At 48.8% G+C, this 27,831-nt stretch overlaps 1 protein-coding gene across 1 annotated transcript in view; it reads right to left on the bottom strand.

The window, feature by feature from the left end:
- The window catches only part of DHX35 (DEAH-box helicase 35), a 56,002-nt gene that overhangs the window by 14,115 nt on the left and 14,056 nt on the right, over window positions 1-27,831 (bottom strand). Inside the window, exons 12-16 of the mRNA XM_069752341.1 lie at window positions 20,195-20,405; window positions 8,078-8,202; window positions 7,750-7,804; window positions 827-922; window positions 500-594 (exon numbers count right to left, since the gene is read on the bottom strand). Coding sequence (XP_069608442.1) covers window positions 500-594; window positions 827-922; window positions 7,750-7,804; window positions 8,078-8,202; window positions 20,195-20,405 — 582 coding nt within the window. The remainder of the gene's footprint in view (window positions 1-499; window positions 595-826; window positions 923-7,749; window positions 7,805-8,077; window positions 8,203-20,194; window positions 20,406-27,831) is intronic.

Raw genomic sequence — 27,831 nt, 5'->3', positions numbered from 1 at the left:
GGGTTGCAGAGGCCTGGTGGTGAACAGCCCAGGATATCCCCACCGCACCGGTGAAATGAGCTCTCAATCTCAAATGTGGTGGTCTATTCTCAACTCTATATAGCTGACTGGATACAGCGGGCGATAGTAGACTTGGAGGCAGGGAGACCCTTACGACAACCCTCAGGAATGACAAACAAGGCATTCAAACGTCTGAAGGATGCCTTCCTTGAGAGGTAGAGACATAAGGCTCTGACTAGGTCCAGCTTGTGGAGAGACCATTCCAGGGGATGGACAGGAGATGGGCAGAAGCAAGGACAATATCCTCATTGATATAGCTGATGAGTTTTGTGCCAGTTGGTGGGTGTATCCAGCTGTGGAGGAGCTAACTCTTTTTTGCCTAGTGTCAGCCTCCTAGAGACAACAGCATACACCCATGGTTACCTGTGTCCCCCCAACGAAGTGATAAAGAAATTACGTACATCTTCCTTTTCATTCTAGTGTCATTCTGGTCACTTACCGCTACTGCTTTCTGGTTTGAAGGAACCACAAACACATTCTGAATTTGCATCATTGCGGCAATACTTAAAATTTCAGCCGAACATCCAAAATTACCTATGATTGGAAAAAAATACATTCACCTTGAGACTTATAATGAAAGCAATCTGCCCACAGCACAGAGGTCACATATGTAAGCAAAACAGAGAAAATAATTATCTGCATTTTGGATGTGCAATGGTTAACCACAGCTGATCGGGTCCATTGCCATTTTGTTTCATCCGTCAAGACATTTCATATTCTGTCAGAAATATTTTCATGTAGCTATAAACGCTCTCTTAAAACTTACCAGACTCCAGCAGCATCTTGGCAAACATTGGGTTCAGTGGGAACTCTGCCATTCTCACACCAAGGGGCTCAGTCAAACGACAGTGCTTGTCTAAACCTACAAGAGGGGAGGAAATGCGTAACGTTCAGCAAAAATGGAAATATTAAGGGGTTTAAAGGAATGAATAAATGAATATAAGATAACATAATACATATATATGTACTGTACAAATATATATGTACACACATGCATACATACACAAATATTAAAAAAAAATAAAGGGAACACAAACAACACAATGCTACGCAAAGTCAATCACACTTCTGTGAAATTAACCTGTCCAGTTATGAAGCAACACTGACTGTGAATCAATTTCTCCTGCTGTTGTCTGTTCCATTTGCACAACAGGAAGAAATTATAGGCAATTAGCAAGACAACCCCTATAAAGGAGGGGTTCTGCAGGGGGTGACCACTTTTCTCATCTTTTGGCTGTTTGCATTTTGTCACTAGGATCACCCCTAGAGGTACAGTAGCATGAGGCGGTATCTACAACTCACAGAAGTTGCTCAGGTAGTGCAGGGTGGCACATCAATGCGAGCTGTGGCAAAAGGGTAGCTGTGTCTGTCAGAGTAGTGTTCAGAGCATGGAGCAAATACAAGGAGACAGGCCAGTACACCAAGAGACGTAGAGGGGGCCGTAGGAGGGCAACAACCCAGAATCAGGACCATTGCCTCCTCCTTTGTGCAAGGAGGAACAGGAGGAGAAGTGCCAGAGCCCTGCAAAATGACCTACAGCGGGACACAAACATCCATGTGTCTGCTCAATCTGTCAGAAACAGACTCCATGAGGATGGTCCGAGTACCCAACCCCCACAAGTGGGTGTTGTGCTTACAGCCCAACACCGTGCAGAGCGATTGGCATTTGCCAGAGAACACCAAGAATGGCATATTTGACATTGGCACCCTGGGCTCTTCACGGATAAGAGCATGTTCACACTGAGCACATGTGACAGAGTCTGGAAATGCAATGGAGAATATTCTGCTGCCTGCAACATCCTTCAGCATGACCAGTTTGGCAGTGGGTCAGTAATGGTGTGGGGTGGCATTTCTTAGGAGGGTCACACAGCCCTCCATGTGCTCACCAGAGGTAGCCTGACTGCCATTAGGTACCTAGATGAGATCCTCAGACCCTTGTGAGACCATATGCTGATACGGTTGGCCCTGGGTTCCTCCTAATGCAGGACAATACCAGACCTCATGTGGCTGGAGTGTGTCAGCAGTTCCTGCAAGATGAAGACATTGAAGCTATGGACTGGCCTGACAGTTTCCCAGACCTGAATCTGATTGAACACATCTGGGACATCATGTCTCGTACCATCCACCAACGTCACGTTGCACCACAGACTGTCCAGGAGTTGGCGGATGCTTTAGTCCAGATCTGGGAGGAGATCCCTCAGGAGACCATCCGCCGCCTCATCAGGAGCATGCCCAGGAGTTGTAGGGAGGTCATACAGGCACGTGGAGGCCACACACACTACTGAGGCATTTCCACTGAAGTAGGATTAGCCTGTAATTTGATTTTCCACGTTGATTTTGAGTATCATTCCAAATCCAGACCTCCATAGGATATTAAAATTGATCAATGTAATACAAATCATGTTTTATTGTTCTCAATACATTCCACTATGTAATGAATAAAGATTTGCAACTAGAATATTTTTTTCAGTTATATCTAGGATGTGGTATTATAGTGTTCCTTTTATTTTTATAGCAGTGTACGTACACACACATTTGTACAGTTTATACATATATGTAAAATATATTGTATCTATATATATATACAGACACACGCACAATGCACACACACACTATATTTCAATGCTATAAATTAGTAACTAACGGAAACAAAATCCCATCATGGAGAAGCAGAAAAGCCTTGAAAGACCAAATCTCCCGAGTTTCTCCGTTTCCCTCCTCAAACACTATTCCCTTTGTAAGGCCACATTCACACAGTCAGTATTTGGTCAGTATTTTATTTTGTGACTAAATACTGAACGTGTGAAAATGACCTAAACATGAGAAACACAGAGTACAGACCTTACATAGACTTGCAGTTCAAATCAGCTAGTAAGACAGAATGAACTAGATAGACAAGCCAGCACTTACAGCATGGTGTTAAAGGGAACCCGACACCTGACAGACTAACTGCAACACGAGTCAGAATCTGGCTGCATGACAGCGTCTTAAAAGAAAACATGCTTTAATCATCCTCTCCCAGCACCACTCCAGAAGACTGACAGATCACTCCCATAGGGAGACTCGTCAATTAACTCGAGCAGTGCTGGGACAAGCCAGCCGGGGACGGAAGAAATCGACTAGTTTGGTTTCCAGATATAGTCCCCGGCCAGATCTTTAAAGTATATGCTCTCCGAAACATAAGAAAAATATACCTGGCAGCAATGATGGAGTCCATCCTGCGATTAATGCTGCCTATGGTTTGGGCAGCATGACTCAAGTGACAAGTTCCTTTTAATTTAGAATGAAGTACAGTGGAAAGATTCAGAACCTTACAAAGGCTGATCAAAAATGAAGTTGAGTTACTTGCTGTAATTACCCTTGAACTTCTCTGCCATGCTTCAAGGATACATTTGCAGCACTGGCTGAAAGTGCTTCATCTGTTGGACTACACTACCTGATCATACATTATAATGCAGCTTGGCTAATTTATTTCATTTTTCTTGCTTTAGCCTGACTAATGCCTGTATTATCTATAATATAACGCTGGGAGCGTCACTCTGTCCGAAGCCTTTATAGACTGCGCGGGCGCAAGCGCCGGCGCAGTCTGGGCCTCACAGAGTGACGCTCCCGGGAGATTGCGGTATGCGTTCACACTGAACGCACACCGCGATCTCCAACAGAGAAGCAGGGAACGCCAGGAGGGTGAGTATCGGCCATATTCACATGTCCCGTTCCACCGCTGAGCGCCGCCATCTTCCCGGTCTTCGGCCTGTGACCTTCAGTTCAGAGGGCGCGATGACGCGCTTAATGCGCACCGGCGCCGCCCTCTGACTGACCAGTCACAGCCAGGAGACCGAGAAGATGGAGGCGCCCAGCGGTGGAACGGAGGACAGGTGAATATAGTAAGTGCTGGGGGGCCTGAGCTGGCGGCGATACCGGCACCTGACCCCCACAGCGCGCCGGTGTCCCCGCCTGCTCAGGCCCCTTTTGGGTGCAGCACATGACAGGATGGGGACGCAGGATGGGTGCAGCACATGACAGGATGGGGACGCAGGATGGGTGCAGCACATGACAGGATGGGGACGCAGGATGGGTGCAGCACATGACAGGATGGGGGCGCAGGATGGGTGCAGCACATGACAGGATGGGGACGCAGGATGGGTGCAGCACATGACAGGATGGGGACGCAGGATGGGTGCAGCACATGACAGGATGGGGACGCAGGATGGGGATACAGGATGGGTGCAGCACATACCAGGATGGGGACGCAGGATGGGTGCAGCACATGACAGGATGGGGGCGCAGGATGGATGCAGCACATGACAGGATGGGGACGCAGGATGGGTGCAGCACATACCAGGATGGTGACGCAGGATGGGTGCAGCACATGACAGGATGGGGACGCAGTATGGGTGCAGCACATGACAGGATGCGGACGCAGGATGGGTGCAGCACATGACAGGATGCGGACGCAGGATGGGTGCAGCACATGACAGGATGGGGATGCAGGATGGGTGCAGCACATGACAGGATGGGGACGCAGGATGGGGATGCAGGATGGGTGCAGCACATACCAGGATGGGGACGCAGGATGGGTGCAGCACATGACAGGATGGGGGCGCAGGATGGGTGCAGCACATGACAGGATGGGGACGCAGGATGGGTGCAGCACATGACAGGATGGGGACGCAGGATGGGTGCAGCACATGACAGGATGGGGACGCAGGATGGGTGCAGCACATACCAGGATGGGGACGCAGGATGGGTGCAGCACATGACAGGATGGGGGCGCAGGATGGGTGCAGCACATGACAGGATGGGGACGCAGGATGGGTGCAGCACATGACAGGATGGGGACGCAGGATGGGTGCAGCACATGACAGGATGGGGACGCAGGATGGGGACGCAGGATGGGTGCAGCACATGACAGGATGGGGACGCAGGATGGGGGCGCAGGATGGGTGCAGCACATGACAGGATGGGGGCGCAGGATGGGTGCAGCACATGACAGGATGGGGACGCAGGATGGGGACGCAGGATGGGTGCAGCACATGACAGGATGGGGACGCAGGATGGGGGCGCAGGATGGGTGCAGCACATGACAGGATGGGGGCGCAGGATGGGGACGCAGGATGGGTGCAGCACATGACAGGATGGGGACGCAGGATGGGGGCGCAGGATGGGTGCAGCACATGACAGGATGGGGGCGCAGGATGGGTGCAGCACATGACAGGATGGGGACGCAGGATGGGGACGCAGGATGGGTGCAGCACATGACAGGATGGGGACGCAGGATGGGGGCGCAGGATGGGTGCAGCACATGACAGGATGGGGGCGCAGGATGGGTGCAGCACATGACAGGATGGGGACGCAGGATGGGTGCAGCACATGACAGGATGGGGACGTAGGATGGGGGCGCAGGATGGGTGCAGCACATGACAGGATGGGGACGCAGGATGGGGACGCAGGATGGGTGCAGCACATGACAGGATGGGGACGCAGGATGGGGGCGCAGGATGGGTGCAGCACATGACAGGATGGGGGCGCAGGATGGGTGCAGCACATGACAGGATGGGGACGCAGGATGGGTGCAGCACATGACAGGATGGGGACGCAGGATGGGTGCAGCACATACCAGGATGGGGACGCAGGATGGGTGCAGCACATGACAGGATGGGGGCGCAGGATGGGTGCAGCACATGACAGGATGGGGACGCAGGATGGGTGCAGCACATGACAGGATGGGGACGCAGGATGGGTGCAGCACATGACAGGATGGGGACGCAGGATGGGTGCAGCACATGACAGGATGGGGACGCAGGATGGGTGCAGCACATGACAGGATGGGGACGCAGGATGGGTGCAGCACATGACAGGATGGGGACGCAGGATGGGTGCAGCACATGACAGGATGGGGACGCAGGATGGGGACGCAGGATGGGTGCAGCACATGACAGGATGGGGACGCAGGATGGGGGCGCAGGATGGGTGCAGCACATGACAGAATGGGGACGCAGGATGGGTGCAGCACACGACAGGATGGGGACGCAGGATGGGGACGCAGGATGGGTGCAGCACATACCAGGATGGGGACGCAGGATGGGTGCAGCACATGACAGGATGGGGACGCAGGATGGGTGCAGCACATACCAGGATGGGGACGCAGGATGGGTGCAGCACATGACAGGATGGGGGCGCAGGATGGGGACACAGGATGGGTGCAGCACATGACAGGATGGGGACGCAGGATGGGGACGCAGGATGGGTGCAGCACATGACAGGATGGGGACGCAGGATGGGTGCAGCACATGACAGGATGGGGACGCAGGATGGGTGCAGCACATGACAGGATGGGGACGCAGGATGGGTGCAGCACATGACAGGATGGGGACGCAGGATGGGTGCAGCACATGACAGGATGGGGGCGCAGGATGGGTGCAGCACATGACAGGATGGGGACGCAGGATGGGTGCAGCACATGACAGGATGGGGACGCAGGATGGGTGCAGCACATGACAGGATGGGGACGCAGGATGGGTGCAGCACATGACAGGATGGGGATGCAGGATGGGTGCAGCACATAACAGGATGGGGACGCAGGATGGGTGCAGCACATGACAGGATGGGGACGCAGGATGGGTGCAGCACATGACAGGATGGGGACGCAGGATGGGTGCAGCACATGACAGGATGGGGACGCAGGATGGGTGCAGCACATGACAGGATGGGGACGCAGGATGGGTGCAGCACATGACAGGATGGGGACGCAGGATGGAGCAGCACATACCAGGATGGAGACCATATACAAATATAAATGCTCGCTACCCGGGCGTAGAACAGGTTCAATAGCTAGTTAACATATATTCAGCCTGCACAGCACTGACAGATATAAGAGTATGGAAAATAAATCCTAACCATTCATCAGAAACAGCTACATAGCAAATTACATATTAGTATGTTCTTAATTGCCAATAATCAACCATACACAACTGTAGAAGAATGTAAAAAGAGTTTGTGCTTTGCACCTTTTCACCCGCTTTGCAACATATTCCAATAGCAGATGAGATTTTAAAGGGATTTAGCCAAAAATCTGAAGTTACTCTAGGGTACAGCAGACTGCTGAATGGTGATAGCGTGCGGTGCACATGCTGCCCAGATTCCACGGTGAGTGTGTGGTCATATAACAGAATGTATGCAATTGTATACATGTGGTCACTAGTGATGAGCGAACGTGCTAGGATAACACCTAATACTCGGGTGCTAAATGAGTGCCTTCGGCATGCTCGAAAAATATGTTTAAGTTCCTTCGCCTGCATGTATTGCGGTTGTAGAACAGCCTTGAGACATGCAGCCGTGGGGACTCAAACATATTTTTCGAGCACGCGGAAGACACTTAGCACATGAGCATGCTCAGATAACACCTTATCTGAGCATGGTCACTCATCACTAGCGGTCACATGAATGCCGACTTACAAACAGTAATGGCAGACTTTTGTCCCAAAACGTGGAGAACCCCTTTAAGAAATCATAAGAACATAACGAGAAAATAAATCTGCAGACACTGACGGTAAATGCAGATTTGAAGTCAGCAGCACACTCATTTCACCCTATGCAACAGCAAAATCCAAAAACATGCAGACTTTGCGGCATCTAATCCGTGGTGTGGATGTACCCTTAATCGTGCATCACAACGAAAATAAGCCTCACCTCCTAACGCATAAAGCAGCTCCAGGGCCTGGACCATAGACTGGGCAGGGGGTGGCTGAGAAGGGAAACAGAAGGTACTGAACACATTATCTACATGATCATAGTAAACGTCATTATATAGAAATGTGAGATACAGCCCAAGACAGAGAATTTAGTTAAAGGAGATAGTCATCCAAAACGATCCATATCAGAATGGCCTGATCAGCTGCTAACACGGCAGCTCCCATATTAACAGGGTGGTAATTTCCCCCCCCCCCACCCGGCATACAAATTACGTGACAGGTTCCCTTTAATACTGATCATATTGTTCCATAGTCTCTTCACTCACCGACAAGAAGTGGAAGCGCAGGACATTGTCAATACCCAGGGCTTTTAGTTGTAGGATCACAGGCGACAGGTTACTCCTTTGCATCTCAGGGACAGTAGAAGGGGGCAGCTTCTGGAAATCCTCCTCTAGGAGCGACAAAAAGACATCAGAAGTGGAAATCTCATGTCCTATGATGTAAAGGGTTAATCTCATCAAAATGACCTTCTCGCCTGTAAAGTGACCTATCAGTGGAGGACACTGCTGACTCCGAAGCTCAGAACACTACAGATTTCTAACCTGAAAATGGTTTGACACTTCTTTTGGGGCCATTATGGGATTCTTCAAGTAAAAATTCTGACATAGCGTTCTAAGAAAATCAATAGGACGTGGGCGAAGATGATCAGAAACAGAGATCTCTACACAATACTCAAGGGGTTCAAGCTCACTAAAGCGAGACGGACGTTCCTACTGTGATCTCTGAATATATCAGAATTAGTGATGAGCGAACGTGCTCGGGTAACTTCTGTGGTATCCGAGTATCTTGGGCGTGCTCGTATATTATTTTCGAGTCCCCGCAGCTGCATGATTGGCGGCTGTTCTAGACAACACATGTGGGGATATCCTAACAGGCAGTCCCCACATATGTTGTGTCTAACAGCCGCAAATAATGCAGCCGCGGGGACTCGAACATAATATACGAGCACGCTCAAGATACTCGGATAACACCTGAGCATGCTCGGATAAGACGTTATCCGAGAACGTTCACTTATCACTAACCAGAATATCATTCCTCTGGATTTCTGTCTTAACTTTTTTTCCTTTTTAGATAATCCATAACATAGCTCCTTAAATCCAGTCAACCATGGAGCAGTACCGAAATAATCACTTGCCCACTTACACATTACTAATGCATTAGGGTGCATCATTGCAGCGAGTTTCCCTTTTTCAGCGTACTCCTTGACGTATTGGTATAATAACTTCCTGATTTTAATAACAGTGAGAAGCTGAATCACGATGGGTACACCCTTGAAATTTACTCATAAAGGAAAACTGGGCCATCATCAAGGAAACGATAGGCTGACTGGGCCATAATGGGTTAAAATCCACCGGTCATAAGGAGGGGACAGTAATTAGTATATCATTTACAATCTCCGGATGCTATTGGAGGTATAACTGGAAGAATCTGCACCTGTTATGGAAATTAGGTTACTAGCGCTTCTTTCATTATGATTAATATTGTTTGGTTTTTTTTTACTCATGTTTTTATCGCATTTTGGAAGTTGAGGTTTTTTTGTCGTATTTTGGTGTATAATGTTTTAAATAAAGTTGCTTTGTTTTTGATACTTCCTGGTATTTGGCTTTGACAAAACTTTATTAACAGTCATGTGTGGACTAGATTTGCTTTGCCGCTGCGGAAACGCGATAAATGTACCGAGGATGCATATTTTCCGCATTCAATGCAATTCTTCAGAGAAAATCCACCCAAAACTCGGCGTACCCGCAAGAGAAATTGACGAGTTTCAGATCCGTTCATGAAGGGGCATGACATTTCTATAAAGCCCTCCACTTTGCTGGAAGGGCAAGATGCTGAGGGTCTAAAGGTGTCTGTCATATCATACACCACGCTGTATGGAACGGAGTACTGGTCATTTACAAATGCTAGGGAAGGAATAAGCAGGACTATGGACCCACAAAAATATGTGTAAAAAAAAAAAAAAAAGTTTAAATTCCAAAATTATACCCATATTTAGGCACCTCATTACCAATTTAAATAGCCTGAGCACAGCTAAGGGTTCCTCATGTTGTGCTTTACACAGCAATTATTCTGATGGGTGACATATAAGGCTATGTTCACACATTGCGTTTTTTTCTGCAGGCATAACATGCTCCCATGGCAGTAAAGAAGCTGCTTACAAGAAGCAGGATTACCTGCGTTTTTTGCTGCCTTTTTGCACTTCTTTGCTTTCTACGAGTGAAAAAACACTGCTAAAATGCAGACAGAAGTGACATGCTACAGTTTGCAATAACACAGTTTTCCAATTCAGTCAGGAAAAAAAAAAACTGTGTGTGCGTGAGATTTCTGAAATCCCATAGCTTTTGCTGGTACTGTAAAACGCAGCTTAAAATTTGCACTAAAAAAATGCAGCAAAAACGTGTGTACATAGGTGAACACCTCACTTCACCTGTAGTAGCGTTACAGGCAGAATGACACATTAGCAGCAACTCTGCGGATTACAGCTACTCACTGGAGACGCGTCCCGCGAGCCGGACGCGATGTCGGCAATACCATGCATGCTATTCTAGTCTGCCAGCGCTACCTGTGCGCAATGAAAATCTTTAAACAAACTTCATGATTGGCTCCCTTTTCTTTAAAAACCTCACATTACACCTCCTCATCACCCTCGTCAAAGCCAAGGCGAAACGCGCGTCGGGCAGGTGCAGGTCCGCTCAGGGGTTTGTATTGACTGGTCAGCACTCTGCACTAGCACCTTGTATGCAATAGCACTTTAGTATGCTGACTATCCTTACCACATGGGATTTGGATATATTATTATTTATGCTAATCCCGTGCTCCATATCAGCAGTCCTTACTTGGTTCTGATAATAGGATTTTCCTTTATATTATTACTACTGATTTTTGGTACAGTGGATTATCAATCTGTAGGAATCCAGCAGCTGGCCCACATCAGCATTACCATTATTAACGGATACATGATATTAGTATACAACATCTCATTTGTGATATATTTATTTCTATCAGGACACAATACTTTTGGAGAATATATATATATATATATATATATATATATATATATATATATATATATATATATATATATATATATATATATATATATATATATATATATTCTCCAAAAGTATTGTGTCCTGATAGAAATAAATATATCACAAATGAGATATATATATATAGTACAGACCAAAAGTTTGGACACACCTTCTCATTTAAAGATTTTTTTGGTATTTTCATGACTATGAAAATTGTACATTCACACTGAAGGCATCAAAACTATGAATTAACACATGTGGAATTATGTACATAACAAAAAAGCGTAAACAGCTGAAATTATGTCTTATATTATGTCAATTGGGTCGATTGGGTTCAAGTCTGGTGACTGTGGAGGCCAGGTCATCTGGCGTAGCACCCCATCACTCTCCTCCTTGGTCAAATAGCCCTTACACAGCCTGGAGGTGTGTTTGGTGTCATTGTCCTGTTGAAAAATAAATGATGGTCCAACTAAATGCAAACCGGATGGAATAACATGCCGGTGCAAGATGCTGTGGTAGCCATGCTGGTTCAGTATGCCTTCAATTTTGAATAAATCCCCAACAGTGTCACCAGCAAAGCACCCCCACACCATCACACCTCCTCCTCCATGCTTCACGATGGGAACCAGGCATGTAGAGTCCATCCGTTCACCTTTTCTGCATCACACAAAGACACGGTAGTTGGAACCAAAGATCTCAAATTTGGACTCATCAGACCAAAGCACAGATTTCCACTGGTCTAATGTCCATTCCTTGTGTTCTTTAGCCCAAACAAGTCTCTTCTGCTTGTTGCCTGTCCTTAGCAGTGGTTTCCTAGCAGTTATTTTACCATGAAGGCCTGCTGCACAAAGTCTTCTCTTAACAGTTGTTGTAGAGATGTGTCTGCTGCTAGAACTCTGTGTGGCATTGACCTGGTCTCTAATCTGAGCTGCTGTTAACTTGCCATTTCTGAGGCTGGTGACTCGGATAAACTTATCCTCAGAAGCAGAGGTGACTCTTAGTCTTCCTTTCTTTGGGCGGTTCCTCATGTGAGCCAGTTTCTTTGTAGCGCTTGATGGTTTTTGCCACTGCACTTGGGGACACTTTCAAAGTTTTCCCAATTTTTCGTACTGACTGACCTTCATTTCTTAACCCCTTAAGCCCCGAGGGTGGTTTGCACGTTAATGACCGGGCCAATTTTTACAATTCTGACCACTGTCCCTTTATGAGGTTATAACTCTGGAACGCTTCAACGGATCTTGGCGATTCTGACATGGTTTTCTCGTGACATACTGTACTTCATTTTAGTGGTAACATTTATTCGATATAACTTGAGTTTATTTGTGAAAAAAACGGAAATTTGGCAAAAATTTAGAAAATTTTGCAATTTTCCAACTTTAAATTTTTATGCCCTTAAATCACAGAGATATGTCACGCAAAATACTTAATAAGTAACCTTTCCCACATGTCTACTTTACATCAGCACAATTTTGGAACCAAAATTTGTTTTTGTTAGGGAGTTATAAGGGTTAAAAGTTGACCAGCAATTTCTCATTTTTACAACACCATTTTTTTTTTTAGGGACCACATCTCATTTGATGTCATTTTGAGGGGTCTATATGATAGAAAATAACCAAGTGTGACACCATTCTAAAAACTGCACCCCTCAAGGTGCTCAAAACCACATTCAAGAAGTTTATTAACCCTTCAGGGGTTTCACAGGAATTTTTGGAATGTTTAAATAAAAATGAATATTTAACTTTTTTTCACACAAAATTTATTTCAGCTCCAATTTGTTTTATTTTACCAAGGGTAACAGGATAAAATGGATGCCAAACACTGTTGTACAATCTGTACTGAGTACGCTGATACCCCATATGTGGGGGTAAACCACTGTTTGGGCGCATGGCAGAGCTCGGAAGGAAAGGAGCGCCATTTGACTTTTCAATGCAAAATTGACAGGAATTGAGATGGGACGCCATGTTGCGTTTGGAGAGCCCCTCATGTGCCTAAACATTGAAACCCCCCACAAGTGACACCATTTTGGAAACTAGACCCCCTAAGGAACTTATCTAGATGTGTTTTGAGAGCTTTGAACCCCCAAGTGTTTCACTACAGTTTATAACGCAGAGCCGTTAAAATAAAAATTCTTTTTTTTTTACAAAAATGATTTTTTAGCCCCCAGCTTTGTATTTTTACAAGGGTAACAGAAAAAATTGGACCCCAAAAGTTGTTGTTCAATTTGTCCTGAGTACGCTGATACCCCATATGTGGGGGGGAAATACTGTTTGGGCGCATGGCAGAGCTCGGAAGGGAAGGGGCGCCATTTGGAGAGCTTTGAACCCCCAAGTGTTTCACTACAGTTTACAACGCAGAGCCGTGAAAATAAAAAATCCTTTTTTTTCCCACAAAAATGATTTTTAGCCCCCCAAATTTTTATTTTCCCAAGTATAACAAGAGAACTTGGACCCAAAAAGTTGTTGTCCAATTTGTCTCGAGTACGATGATACCCCATATGTTGGGGTAAACCCCTGTTTGGGCGCACGGGAGAGCTCGGAAGTGAAGGAGCACTGTTTTACTTTTTCAATGCAGAATTGGCTGGAATTGAGATCGGACGCCATGTCGCGTTTGGAGAGCCCCTGATGTGCCTAAACAGTGGAAACCCCCCAATTATAAATGAAACCCTAATCCAAACGCACCCCTAACCCTAATCCCAACTGTAACCCTAACCACACACCTAACCCTGACACACCCCTAATTCTAATCCCAACCCTAATCCCAACCGTAAATGTAATCCTAGCCCTAACCCTAGCCCTAACCCTAATGGGAAAATGGAAATAAATACAATTTTATTATTTTTCCCTAAGGCTAGGTTCACATTGCGTTAGGGAAATCCGTTTAGCACTAGCGGATTGCGCTAACGCAATGTCTTTTTAGGTGTCGTGTTTAGTGGTCGCGTTAACGTCCCCGCTCTGGAAGATCGGGGATCGGACCTCGGGCGCGCCGCGGACGCTGCAAGCAGTGTCTGAGGCGCGCCACAAAAGAATGGCACCTTGCTAGCGCGAGCCGAAAATGGCACGCTCTAGCGATGCGCTACACCCGAAAATCACATTGCTGTCAATGGTTGTGCTAACGGACCCATTGCACGGCGTTAATTGTGACATTTTCGCCGTGCAACGCTGTCCGTTAGCGTTAACCCATTAACGCAATGTGAACCTAGCCTAACTAAGGGGGTGATGAAGGGGGGTTTGATTTACTTTTATAGCGTTTTTTATATCGGATTTTTATGATTGGCAGCCGTCACACACTAAAAGACGCTTTTTATAGCAAAAAAGTTTTTGCGTCTCCACATTTTGAGACCTATAATTTTTCCATATTTTGGTCCACAGAGTCATGTGAGGTCTTGTTTTTTGCGGGACGAGTTGACGTTTTTATCGGTTACATTTTCGGACACGTGACAGTTTTTGATCGCTTTTTATTCCGATTTTTTGTGAGGCAGAATGACCAAAAACCAGCTATTCATGAATTTCTTTTGGGGGAGGCGTTTATACCGTTCCGCGTTTGGTAAAATTGATGAAGCAGTTTTATTCTTCGGGTCAGTACGATTACAGCGATACCTCATTTATATCATTTTTTTATGTTTTGGCGCTTTTATACGATAAAAGCTATTTTATAGAAAAAACAATTATTTTGGCATCGCTTTATTCTGAGGACTATAACTTTTTAATTTTTTTGGTTATGATGCTATATGGCGGCTCGTTTATTGCGGGACAAGATGACGCTTTCAGAGGTACCATGGTTATTTATATCCGTCTTTTTGATCGCGTGTTATTCCACTTTTTGTTCAGCGTTATGATAATAAAGCGTTGTTTTTTGGCTCGTTTTTTTTTTTTTTTCTTACGGTGTTCACTGAAGGGGTTAACTAGTGGGCCAGTTTTATAGGTCGGGTCGTTACGGACGCGGCGATACTAAATATGTGTACTTTTATTGTTTTTTTGTTTGTTTTTTTTAGGTAAAGAAATGTATTTATGGGAATAATTTTTTTTTTCTGCTTTATTTAGGAATTTTTTTTTTTTTTACAAGTGTGGAAATTTTTTTTTTTACTTTTTCACTTTGTCCCAGGGGGGGACATCACAGATCACCGATCTGACAGTGTGCACAGCACTCTGTTAGATCGGTGATCTGACATACAGCCGGGCAGGATTAGAGCTGCAGCTGCAGCCTGATCCTGACCCGGAAGTGCTCCCTGCAGGACCCGGATGCAGCCCGGCGGCCATTTTGGATCCGGGGACTGCAGGGAGAAGACGCTCGGTACACGGTGAGTACATCACCGTGTACCGATCGTCTCAGGGAAGCCCACAGGGAGCCCCCTCCCTGCGCGATGCTTCCCTCCACCGCCGGCACACCGCGATCATCTTTGATCGCGGTGTGCCGGGGGTTAATGTGCCGGGAGCGGTCCGTGACCGCTCCTGGCACATAGTGCCGGATGTCAGCTGCGATAGGCAGCTGACACCCGGCCGCGCTCCCCCTGTGAGCGCGGCCAATCGCATATGACGTACTATCCCGTCACTGGGAATTAAGTCCCAGGTCACCTGGACGGGATAGTACGTCATATGGGATTAAGGGGTTAAAGTAATGACGGCCACTCGTTTTTCTTTACTTAGCTGCCTTTTTCTTGCCATAATACAAATTCTAACAGTCTATTTAGTAGGACTATCAGCTGTGTATCCACCAGACTTCTGCACAACACAACTGATGGTCCCAACACCATTTATAAGGCAAGAAATCCCACTTATTAAACCTGACAGGGCACACTTGTGAAGTGAAAACCATTCCCGGTGACTACCTCTTGAAGCTCATCAAGAGAATGCCAAGAGTGTGCAAAGCAGTCATCAAAGCAAAAGGTGGCTACTTTGAAGAACCTAGAATATAAGACATAATTTCAGTTGTTTCACACTTTAAGTATATTAACTCCACGTGTTAATTCATAGTTTTGATGCCTTCAGTGTGAATGTACAATTTTCATAGTCATGAAAATACAGAAAAATCTTTAAATGAGAAGGGGAGTCCAAACTTTTGGTCTGTACTGTATGTGTGTAATCTCACACATTATTATTGCTGTTAATACGATGTTTCTTTTTAGCACAATTTATTCTCCTTTACTTATACACTGTTGTGTGCTATAAAATTCAGTAATATAATTTTTATATACATATACCTTGTCTATTGTCCCACATTTCTTGTTGCCACCTGGTGTTTTTTTAATGTTATTACAATTGCTAATTACATTTTCTTTTAGAATAATCACTTATGCCTTATATGATTTGGTTGTGTCTTATATTTATAGGTTTTTAATTTCAGTGGATACACAACATTTGTATTTATTCATTCATTTTTGCTTACTCACTGGAGGGTCCAGCAGGATGACGCCTTGTGACTGGGCGGACACATGGATGTTTGGGTCCGGCCGAACAGTTACAAAAAGTTCAGGTTTGGGTACCAAAACAGTACCCGGGTCCCATTCACTTGAATGGCGGGCCAGAGCACACAGTGTTTGCTACGCTGTCATGTGCATGACAGACCGGCAAACAGAGCTTCTGATCGGTGGTGAAATCGTCCCTGCCGGTCAGAGAGCTACGGTTCCCACGCTGTCAAAGGATAGCATGAGCGTGCAGCTGTGATCAGAGATATAAAGTTTACCTCCGGCCACTGGTGTCAGCTGACGGGACTACTGCTCCCATCAGCCGACAGCTGCTGCCACTAATACAGTGAAGGCAGGAGCAGATGTTGGGAGGTTTCCTCAGCCGGCTCCTGTGCTGTAAATAAATAGTAAGAAAAAAAAAACGGTATGGGGTTCCCTGTATTTTTAATAACCAGCCAGGCAAAACTCATAGCTGGGGGCTGCAACCCTCAGCTGTCAGCTTCAGCATGGCTAGTTATCAAGAATAGAGGGGTTCCCATGACGTTTTTAAATAATTAAATGATGTTAAAAAAACGGCATGGGGTCCCTCCTCATTTTTGACAACCAGCCTTGCTAAAGCAGACAGCTGGGGGCTGGTATTCTCCGATTGGTAAGGAGCCCTGGATATTGGCCCCCAGCCTAAAAATACCAGCCTGCAGCTGCCAAGAAAACCAGATGTATTAGATGCGCAAATTCTGATGTTTTGCATGGCTCTTCCCACTTGCCCTATAGCGGTGGCAAGTGGGGTTCATATTTATAGGGTTGATGTCACCTGTGTATTGTCTGGTGAAATTAAGTACACGGCTTAAGGTACCTTCACACTAAACGATATCGCTAGCGATCCGTGACGTTGCAGCGTCCTCGCTAGCGATATCGTTCAGTTTGACACCCAGCAGCGATCAGAATCCTGCTGTGATGTCGTTGGTCGGGGCTAGAGGGCCAGCACTTTCTTTGGTCGCTGGCTCTCCCGCTGACATCGCTGAATCGGCGTGTGACACCGATTCAGCGATGTCTTCGCTGGTAACCAGGGTAAACATCGGGTTACTAAGCGCAGGGCCGCGCTTAGTAACCCGATGTTTACCCTGGTTACCAGGGACCTCGGGATCGTTGGTCGCTGGAGAGCGGTCTGTGTGACAGCTCTCCAGCGACCAAACAGCGACGCTGCAGCGATCCGGATCGTTGTCGGTATCGCTGCAGCGTCGCTTAGTGTGAAGGTACCTTTAGTAATGGAGAGGCGTCTATAAGACACCTAACCAATACTAATCCTATAGAGGTATGGTAAATACAGTGCTGTCCGAAAGTATTCGGTCCCCTGGAACTTTTCAACCTTTTCCCACATATCATGCTTCAAACATGAAGATACCAAATGTGAATTTTTGGTGAAGAATCAACAACAAGTGGAACACAATTGTGAAGTTGAACGAAATGTATTGGTTATTTTAAATTTTTATGGAAATTCAAACACTGAAAAGTGGGGCGTGCAATATTATTCGGCCCCTTTACTTTCAGTGCAGCAAACTCACTCCAGAAGTTCATTAAGGGTATGTGCACATGTTGCAGATTTGGCTGCGGATCCATGTTCCAAGTCCCCACGGCGGCATGTCTCGCAGCTGTTCGACAACCACAACGCATGCAGAAGCGGGGACTCACACATGTAATTCCAGCACGCCAAACTCACTCGGTTAACATATGAACATGCTGAGATAACACCTTATCTAGGCGCATTCACTCATCACTAGTCTCTGCATATTGCACTAATCTCAATATACCCATCTATGACTGGGATCGATACATACATCTCTGCCTAACAATCAATCCTTCCCAATATGACAGTATATTAGGACACATGTCTAGTCCCATTAGTGACTTGCATAAGTGATAAGACATAATTCCTTACAATTATATTAAAGCATCCATAAATGCACGATTACACAAGAGTGAAGATCTGACCACGTGCATCCTCAATTATTCCTGCTGCGGAGAAAAGCCGCGAGTGCCAGGATGTTATTACTTGAATCATTTGGTTATTATGGCGGGAGAGACGGTTGGGTCTATCAAGTTTTGAAAAGTCCCGCAGTGACACACCTATGAGTGTGAGGGGTGCGAGCGACGTGACACAGCATGTGCAATTCATAGGCAGGGCGGCTGTACGCTATAATCCAAAGACGATTGTATTCAGCAGCCTGAGGCTGGATGGGGAGGGCCGAGGAGGATTAGGAAACAAGTGTGGGTATTAGGAGATATGCTTTATGTCTACGTGACTGTTGGAATGATTTCAGTTTATGTCCGTTTTCATGTATAACTATTGAGAATGATCTCACACAGCACCAGAAATATCCCACTGTCTGAAAACTTCCATCTACAAAGATCCCACCCTGTGCATGCTGCGATTTTTTTCGCACATCGGTCCACGAAATAATAAAAAAAAGGTCATCTGCACTGAACCATTGAATAATACTGATCGAAGTCCTGTCTGGTTACTGCTCATTTTTTCATGGACAGCACTCGGAGCAAAATGGAAACTTTACCTAGAAGAAGAATATTCCTTTGAGGTCAACTTTTGGAAATGGCTGTTTATTTATAAAAAAAAAAAAAAAGCTGTTCTGCAGCAGCTGCAGTGTGTGTGATACCTTTATATGCTGCAGGTTCTACAACAACAACATACGGTAACACAGATTTCAGATGCTACAGCCTTTGCAAAAAAAAAAAGGGGGCGAGTGATTCATATACCTAATCAATGGTGGGGAGAATGAGGGGAGGGAGAGAATTGGCGTCAGAAGGGGGGTAAGAAGTGAGAGACACAAAGAGGGTGAGTGTGAGAGAAAGGATGAAGATGAGGGAGAGAGTTATTAATCATAAAAACTATGCAGCATATTGCAGTAAATGTCCCGGCACATCAGCACCCTACTAACATCTAATTTCTTTAAAGTCGAGAGCACCAAAAAACAGTGCGGTTACAAAGCATAAAATCTAGATATAAAAGCACTCAAATCCAGAACTCCATGGACAGATCATCACCCTGGCTGGGATTTGGACCCATACCTATACTAGAGCTGGGGAAACTTGGCAGATGTGTGCTCAAGAGTTGTTGTAAGTATGTGAGTGTGTGTCACCTAAAAATTACAATTCTGGACTCATTACTTATATACGGTAATATAATAATTCTATATTTTGATAGATCAGAGTTTTATGGGCATGCTGATACCAAATATGTTTATTTTTTCCTTCTTTTTTTATTTCCAATGGGAGACTTTTATATTTTTTTTTTTTCAAATATTTTAAAACTTTTTACTTTATTTTTCAGTCTCTTTAAGAAAACTTGCGTAAGTCCAATCGCTTACAGTATATACTGCAATATCTCAATATTGCATTTTAAAATGTAAATCTCGGTCCCTTAGGCAGCGCGCTTCTACCAAGTGCCAAGATGGTGAAGACGGGAGCCTTCAGCAAGTCCCCAACTGCCATGGTGCACATCAACTCCATGAGTTGATGTGCACAAGCGAACACCAGTGCGTGTTCCATTTAAATGCCGTTGTTCAAGATTGACAGCAGCATATAAATGGTTAACAGCAGCAGAGATAGATGTTTGCATCAGCCGCTTGTAGACTGAACTCCTGAGCCCCTCCACTTGTGGACCCCTTCCCAGGACATTAATTCATGCAAAAGGGCGCTAAAGGGTTTGTTTTTTACATCTCTGCCCTAACTAACTTGACCTGCAGATCAGTCTTCCATTAGCCTATGATCACTTTTCTTTAGTAGTGTATCAGCTGCATTAAGATAAGAGTGACCAGACACTTTGATAGACACAGCCTTGACTCACATTATTAGGCTTGTAATGGCAGCAGAGCACCAAGTAATCTGAGATAGATATTATACATACACACACAATAGGACATGAATAAATACATTACCAGTATATAACCTATAACATTGTCCAGATCGGTTCCGCCCGCTGCGTCCAGCCCTTTGATTGGCTGATGCTTGTGAAACAGGTACTAAGACAAGCGATTCCACAGCACGCTTGGGGTCATATGCTCTCAGCTTAACAAAACCGCAGTCTATAACAAAGGAGATCCCATTTATAGTGATGGACGTCTCTGCAATGTTTGTGGCAACAACTACCTAAGAAAGAGGGAAAAAATATGATGATATGTAACAAAGCAAACATTTGACTTTCTTAGAGGGAACCGGTCATGTAAAAAAAAAAAAAAAAAAAACTATTGACCTGCAGATATGGGGTTAATCTGTAGGTTAATAGCGTTCTAAAGCCATGCCACTGCCAAACCTAGAGCCCCGCTGCCGGGATCAAAGGAGCTCTATTACTCCCAGTAGCTTCAGTAACCATTCAGCACACATTGAGGGGCGCCGGTGTGAAGGATTACCCCTTCTTCCCACGTCACCAATCCGTGACGTCACTACACAGGCCCAGCTCTCCGGCGCCCCCTTTGTCTCTCAGGTCAGTAAAGGAACTGCACCTAGAGCAAATGGCCGCCGGGGAGACTGCCCTGTTACCCACACTGGGTATTCTAAGATTCGCAATCAGAGTAAAAGGATCAGCCCAAAATTAATTTATGATTTAATTGCCTTAAGGGCGCACTAGATAATTACAAGAAATATACAGTCAAAAAATATATCAAGAATTAGTCAGAGTACAATATAACAACAATAATACAAGGCTTAAAGGTATAAAGCTGGAGGTCAATCTACCAGGTCGAAGGTCGCTTGGGGAAGCTGGGGGCGCGCAGCATTCCGCAGGTCCAAATCTTAGTTGCCGGGCAGCCCCCAGAAAGCATGTGCTTGCTCCCCTCTGGCTGGCATACCCTGTTCCTTAAGATGTCATCATCATCATCATCTTCTTCTGTGGAGTGAGAGCCTCCCAGTGACCTCAGCTTCTTCTTATACCTGGCTGAGCCCCCCTGCCTGCAGCTGGGTGGGCTTAGCAATCTCCACCCCCTCTGTCTCCCTGCAAGATTTATTCCAATATCTAATAAATGGGATAACTTCTCTCAGGATGATCGGATCAGCACACGGGCAGTACCAGCGCCTGTGGTTTGTTCTGCCGGTCGTACTGGGATCAAACCTGGACCCATTCGGTCCCTGTGGGAGGCTGATCCCTATATCTCGGGTTTCAGACCTTCCACCGTCACGGGAGTCACACTGTTGGATGCACAATTTCTTTAGGGTAAGGAGAATATTTTTTATGAGCCTGTACCTCGGACGATGCGTCCATAATTCACAATTCCATGTTGGAGACGGTTTGGCTGGGCTGCCATAATAGATGTGTATCCAGTGGCCACTTGGCATGCGTGTTTTAATTAAGCCCCCAAGCATTTCCAAGCCCCCTGGTGGCATGGTTTCCTCATGGGGCTTTGAACTACCGTCTACAGTTTACACTGAGCTCAGCCCGTTAGCATACTAATAGGAACTCTATTCATTAGCAAAGGTGGGGGCCAGGAGCACTCCTGTGTCCAGGAGACAAAATGGAGTCACGCCAATCTGATAGCATGCCTGTTCCAAGATGGCGGCTGTTCCCTCATCACACCTCCCTGCTTTAGAGGGCGCTAGGGGGCATCACATTCCTGTGTTCCCCCATGCGCCCTTCCACACCTTCTCCTTGCCGGGACAACCCATCAGCATTACCATGGTCTCTGCCACTTCTGTGGCGGATGCTGAAGTGATACTGCTGGAGAGCCAGGCTCCAGCGTAGCAACCTCCCATTCGTCCCAGAGACCGAGTGTAACCAGCTGAGGGGGTTGTGGTCTGTTTCCACGGTGAAGTGGCGTCCGTACAAGTATGGCTGCAGACGTTGCAGGGCCCATACCATTGCCAGACATTCCTTCTCCATCGTGGAATAGGCCACTTCCCTCGGCAGGAGCTTCCGGCTCAGGTACAAAACGGGGTGTTCATGTCCCGTAGTGTCGACCTGGCTGAGCACAGCACCGAGGCCAAAGTCACTGGCGTCGGTCTGTACTACGAACGGCCGCGTGAAGTCGGCTGCCTGTAGTACAGGAGAGCTAGACAAGGCGGTTTTGAGCGCCTGGAAAGCTGTCTCGCAGGCGACTGTCCAGTCGACTGCGACGGGCAGCTTCTTCTTGGTGAGGTCCGTCAGGGGCTTGGCCAGGGTGCTATAGTGTGGAACAAACCTCCTATAGTACCCGGCCGTCCCCAAGAAGGACATCACCTGCTTCTTGGTCCTGGGGGAGGGCCAGGAGGTGATGGCATCCACCTTCCCGGGCTCTGGCTTCAGAGCTCCCCCACCTACCCGGTGTCCCAGGTACTGGACCTCACTCATACCCAGCTGGCACTTTTCCGGCTTAATGGTCAACCCTGCCCTCTGGATCCTCCCCAACACCTGCGCCAGGTGCTGTAGGTGATCTTCCCAGGTGGGACTGAAGATGGCAATGTCATCCAGGTACGCAGTCGCATACCCTTCCAGTCCCTTGAGCAGCGTGTTGACCATCCGCTGAAAAGTGGCAGGGGCATTCTTCATGCCGAAGGGCATCACCGTGGACTCGTACAGTCCAAATGGGGTGATAAAGGCAGAGCGTTCCCGTGCCTTAGGGGTCAGGGGAATCTGCCAATATCCCCTGCTCAGATCCATGATGGTCAGGTACTTGGCCCCGGCCAGCTGATCGAGCAGGTCATCGATGCGCGGCATTGGGTACGCATCGGTGACCGTCACAGCGTTGAGCCCCCGGTAGTCCACGCAGAACCGCGTAGTCCGGTCCTTTTTAGGGACGAGGACTACCGGCGAAGCCCACGCGCTGTTGGATGCTTGGATCACCCCCAGCTTCAGCATCTCGTCTATCTCTTGGCGCATGTGCTGCTGCACCTCGAGAGAGACCCGATATGCTGAACGCCGGATCGGGGGGTGATTGCCGGTGTCCACATCGTGGACGGCTGCCTCAGTCCTTCCGGGCAGTCTGCTAAACAGCTCCCGAAAGGGGTGTAGGGTGACCCCCAGCTGGGAACGTTGGTCCTCCGAAAGCTGGTGGCCAACCTCCACATCCTCGATGGATCCACCCGCCTTGACTTGGGTAAGCAGATCCAGGAGGGTTTCTACCTCCCCTTCCTCCGGGAGGTTGCACACTGGGTGGGCACAAGCCTCCCGCTCATGATGTGCTTTCATCATGTTCACGTGGAAGGCCTTCCTCCTTCCACGGGCGTGGTCCAGGGTGACCAGATAGGTGACGGCGTTGAGCTGCTGGTGCACGAGGTATGGACCCTCCCAGGCTGCCTGAAGCTTGTTTTGTGGGACGGGGACCAGTACCCACACCTTTTGACCCACCTGGTAGGTCCTCTCACAAGCATTCTGGTCGTACCACCGCTTCTGGTCAGCTTGGGCCTGGGCCATATTGTCATGCACCAGCCGCGTCAAGGCCGTCATTCTGTCCCGGAAGCGCACAACATACTCAATGGCCGACACTCCAGGGGTGGCCAAATCTCCTTCCCACGCTTCCTTCACTAGAGCAAGGGGCCCCCGTACACGTCGCCCATACAGGAGCTCAAAGGGGGAGAACCCCGTTGAGGCCTGAGGAACCTCCCGGTAGGCAAATAGAAGGTGTGGGAGATACCGCTCCCAATCTCTCCCGTGGGAGTCGACCAACATCTTAAGCATCTGCTTTAAGGTGCCGTTGAACCGCTCACACAGGCCATTGGTCTGTGGGTGATACGGGCTGGCTACCAGATGTTGCACCTGGATCTGCTTACAGAGAGACTCCATCAGCTGGGACATGAACTGGGTCCCTCGGTCGGTGAGCATTTCCTGGGGAAACCCCACTCTGGAGAAGATCTCCAGTAAGGCAGTGGCCACTTTGTCAGCCCGAATGGATGACAAAGCGACCGCCTCCGGGTACCGAGTGGCATAGTCCACTACCGTTAATATGAAGCATTTCCCGGAGCGACTGGGAGTGGACAGAGGTCCAATGAGATCCACAGCCACCCTCGAGAAAGGCTCTTCAATGATGGGCAGAGTTACCAGTGGGGCTTTGGGGCGCCGCCCCGCCTTCCCCACCCTCTGGCAGGTGTCACACGAACGGCAGTAGGCAATTACCTCGGTCCTCATTCCAGGCCAGTAGAAATGCTGCGCTAGCCTGGCCCTGGTCTTAGCGATCCCTAGGTGTCCGGCCATGGGAATCTCGTGGGCTATCCGCAACAATTCCGCCCTGAACGGATAGGGTACCACTAACTGTCGGTCCCTGGGCCACGCCTCCGGTGAACCCTGCTGGACCGATACCCGGTACAGCCGTCCCTGGTCCCAGACCACCCGCTCGCGGTCTGACTCCCCAGGAGGCTGTGCCGCCTGCTCCTTGAGAGCTTTCAGGCTAGCGTCGGCTTCCAACGCTGCCTGAAATCCCTGACTCGATGTGGCGAGAATGGACGACACCGCCACATCCGCTGTCAGCTCCCCGGGATCTGTCTCCTGGCCGCTGTCTGACTCGGCAGCCACTTGGTCAGAGAGGGGGAAGCCGTCGGACCTCTGCAAGGCTCCTTGGGCTCCGGCGCTCCCACTCCGGGTGACAGCGGCCACGACCGCTGTGCCCATGGGTAGCACCTGCTTCCCCCCGGCCCCTGACCAAGTCGCCGGGTCAGGCAGACTTTCCTGCCCTCCTGACATCCCGGGGGTGGGGAACTCCTGCCCTGGGGTCTTACCTGGTGGCTCCTCTCCTGGGACGCCTCCTCCCCCCATGGTCTGTTCCTCTTCCTGCAGGGGTCCTAGACTCAGCAGGCTGGATTCACTTAGGGGCCCTACACTGCCCATAGCAGGCCCTCCCTCCACCTCTGAGCTCTCCCCTACAGTCTCCTCACCTGTCCTCCCCGTGAGCCCCGTGTGTGTGGTGTCAGTGTATGGAGTACCCTCAGGTTTCACTCCCTCCCCCACTGTTGGAGGCACATTCAACACATCAACATTCACAGTAGAGTCATGACATTCTTGGGGAGCCGAACTTGGGGGTTCAGTGGCCACATACTGAGAGACTAGCCGCCCCAAATCGGTCCCAAGTAATACATTAGCAGGAATATTTGACGTTACTCCCACCTCCCGCATTCCCCTCCCGGCACCCCAGTCCAAAAACACCTTGGCGACAGGCAGCGCCGGCTCCACGCCTCCAATTCCGGAGACGGAAAGGGTTTTCCCCGGTACCAAGTCTTGAGGGGACACCACCTTAGGACGTACCAGGGTTCGTTCAGCGCCTGTGTCCCGCAGTCCCATGACCGCGGAGCGGCCGATAGTGACGGGTTGGTAATTGTCCAGGGACCTCCCACCACCCCCTCCCACACATAAAACAGTGGATGGTTTCGGGGACAGGGATGGGGCCTTAAGACGCTGGGGACATGCGGTCTTGAAGTGTCCCAGCTGGTTGCAGTGATGACAACGTCTGGGTTCTGCGCCTGGCCTGGGGAGGGCAGCAGGGGGGTACACCCCTTGCACTCTGGGGGCTGGGGAAACAGGGGCAGGATTGGGCTTACCCCCTCTCCAGGTGCTGCTGGCAGGCTTCTTCGGCTCAGGCGCCCTGTTATTGGCATACTCATCTGCCAGGGCGGCTGTAGCAGAAGCCCCCTTCGGTTTCCGGTCACGGAGGAACTGCTGGAGGTCCTCTGGGCAGTTCCACAAGAACTGCTCCATGACGAACAGTTCCTGGACCTCCTGGCGGGTGGTGAGCGCTAGACCCGAGGTCCAGTGCTCTGCAGCTCTCAGCAACGCCCGCATGTGGTCGGTCCAGGTGTCCTTTGGGCCCCGCTGCAGGCTCCGGAACTTCTTGCGGTAAGACTCTGGGGTGAGGTTGTAGTGCTGGATCAGGGCCCGCTTGATGCTGCTGTAGTCCTGCTCCGCCCCGGCAGGTAAGTCCCCCAAAACTTCCAGGGACTTACCCCTCAAACGGGGGGTCAGGTATCTTGCCCACTGATCCGGGGCCAGATGGTGTTGAAGGCAGGTCCTTTCAAAGGCCAGCAAGAAGGAATCCAGGTCTCCATCCTTCTCAAGCAGAGGGAAGTCCTCGGCCCGGACTTTGGAAGCCCTGGACTCTGGTGGTGCTGGGGCGTCCAGCGGGAGCCCGTGTTGAGCCATCTCCAGACGGTGCTGGCGCTCCGCTGCTCTCTCTGCCGCTGCTTGCTCCGCTGCCCGCTCTGCCGCCTCTCGGCGTTCTGCACGCTCTCGCTCTGCCGCTCTCTCTGCTCGCTCTGCCGCCTCACGGCGTTCTGCCCGCTCTCGCTCCTCTGCCTCACGGCGTTCTGCCCTCTCCCGCTCCTCTGCTTCACGGCGTTCTGCACGCTCGGCCTCCGCTGCTTTCTCTGCAGCTGCCATGAGTCTCACATAGGCGTCTTCATTACCCGCCTCAAGACGTGCCACTGCCGCTGCAACAAGGGCCGCTGATGTGGACAGGCTGGGGCGGGTAGGTGGTGGGTAGTCCCTTGCCGGACTAAGCACGGGTGGCTGGCTCCTTGGGGAGTCTGGGCTGAGGTCCCCCTCGCCTGGAACAGTACCGTCCACCACCACCTACTCATGAGCCATAGCACTGGCCTGCGCCCTCACTGCACTCCTGGTGCCCTCCGCCATCTTTGGAACCTCTGGTTACTGACACAGCTGTACCCCTGACCTTGCACACAACTTATTATATCTACACTCTGACCGTCTAGTGCTGGGCTGACCTTAAGACCCCAGCAGTGAAAGTTACCACTGGTAGTCTTTAGTGTCTGGGAGTAGGGGTCCCACGCACACTATTACTTGATCCCACGTACGCTGCCACCACTGTGAAGGATTACCCCTTCTTCCCATGTCACCAATCCGTGACGTCACTACACAGGCCCAGCTCTCCGGCGCCCCCTTTGTCTCTCAGGTCAGTAAAGGAACTGCACCTAGAGCAAATGGCCGCCGGGGAGACTGCCCTGTTACCCACACTGGGTATTCTAAGATTCGCAATCAGAGTAAAAGGATCAGCCCAAAATTAATTTATGATTTAATTGCCTTAAGGGCGCACTAGATAATTACAAGAAATATACAGTCAAAAAATATATCAAGAATTAGTCAGAGTACAATATAACAACAATAATACAAGGCTTAAAGGTATAAAGCTGGAGGTCAATTTACCAGGTCGAAGGTCGCTTGGGGAAGCTGGGGGCGCGCAGCATTCCGCAGGTCCAAATCTTAGTTGCCGGGCAGCCCCCAGAAAGCATGTGCTTGCTCCCCTCTGGCTGGCATACCCTGTTCCTTAAGATGTCATCATCATCATCTTCTTCTGTGGAGTGAGAGCCTCCCAGTGACCTCAGCTTCTTCTTATACCTGGCTGAGCCCCCCTGCCTGCAGCTGGGTGGGCTTAGCAATCTCCACCCCCTCTGTCTCCCTGCAAGATTTATTCCAATATCTAATAAATGGGATAACTTCTCTCAGGATGATCGGATCAGCACACGGGCAGTACCAGCGCCTGTGGTTTGTTCTGCCGGTCGTACTGGGATCAAACCTGGACCCATTCGGTCCCTGTGGGAGGCTGATCCCTATATCTCGGGTTTCAGACCTTCCACCGTCACGGGAGTCACACTGTTGGATGCACAA

The sequence above is a fragment of the Ranitomeya imitator genome, chromosome 2, assembly GCF_032444005.1.
Source record: "Ranitomeya imitator isolate aRanImi1 chromosome 2, aRanImi1.pri, whole genome shotgun sequence".
In the NCBI taxonomy this organism is placed as follows: domain Eukaryota; kingdom Metazoa; phylum Chordata; class Amphibia; order Anura; family Dendrobatidae; genus Ranitomeya; species Ranitomeya imitator.
Note: the sequence above shows the minus strand (reverse complement) of the source record. Positions and strands in the feature narration are given on the sequence as shown.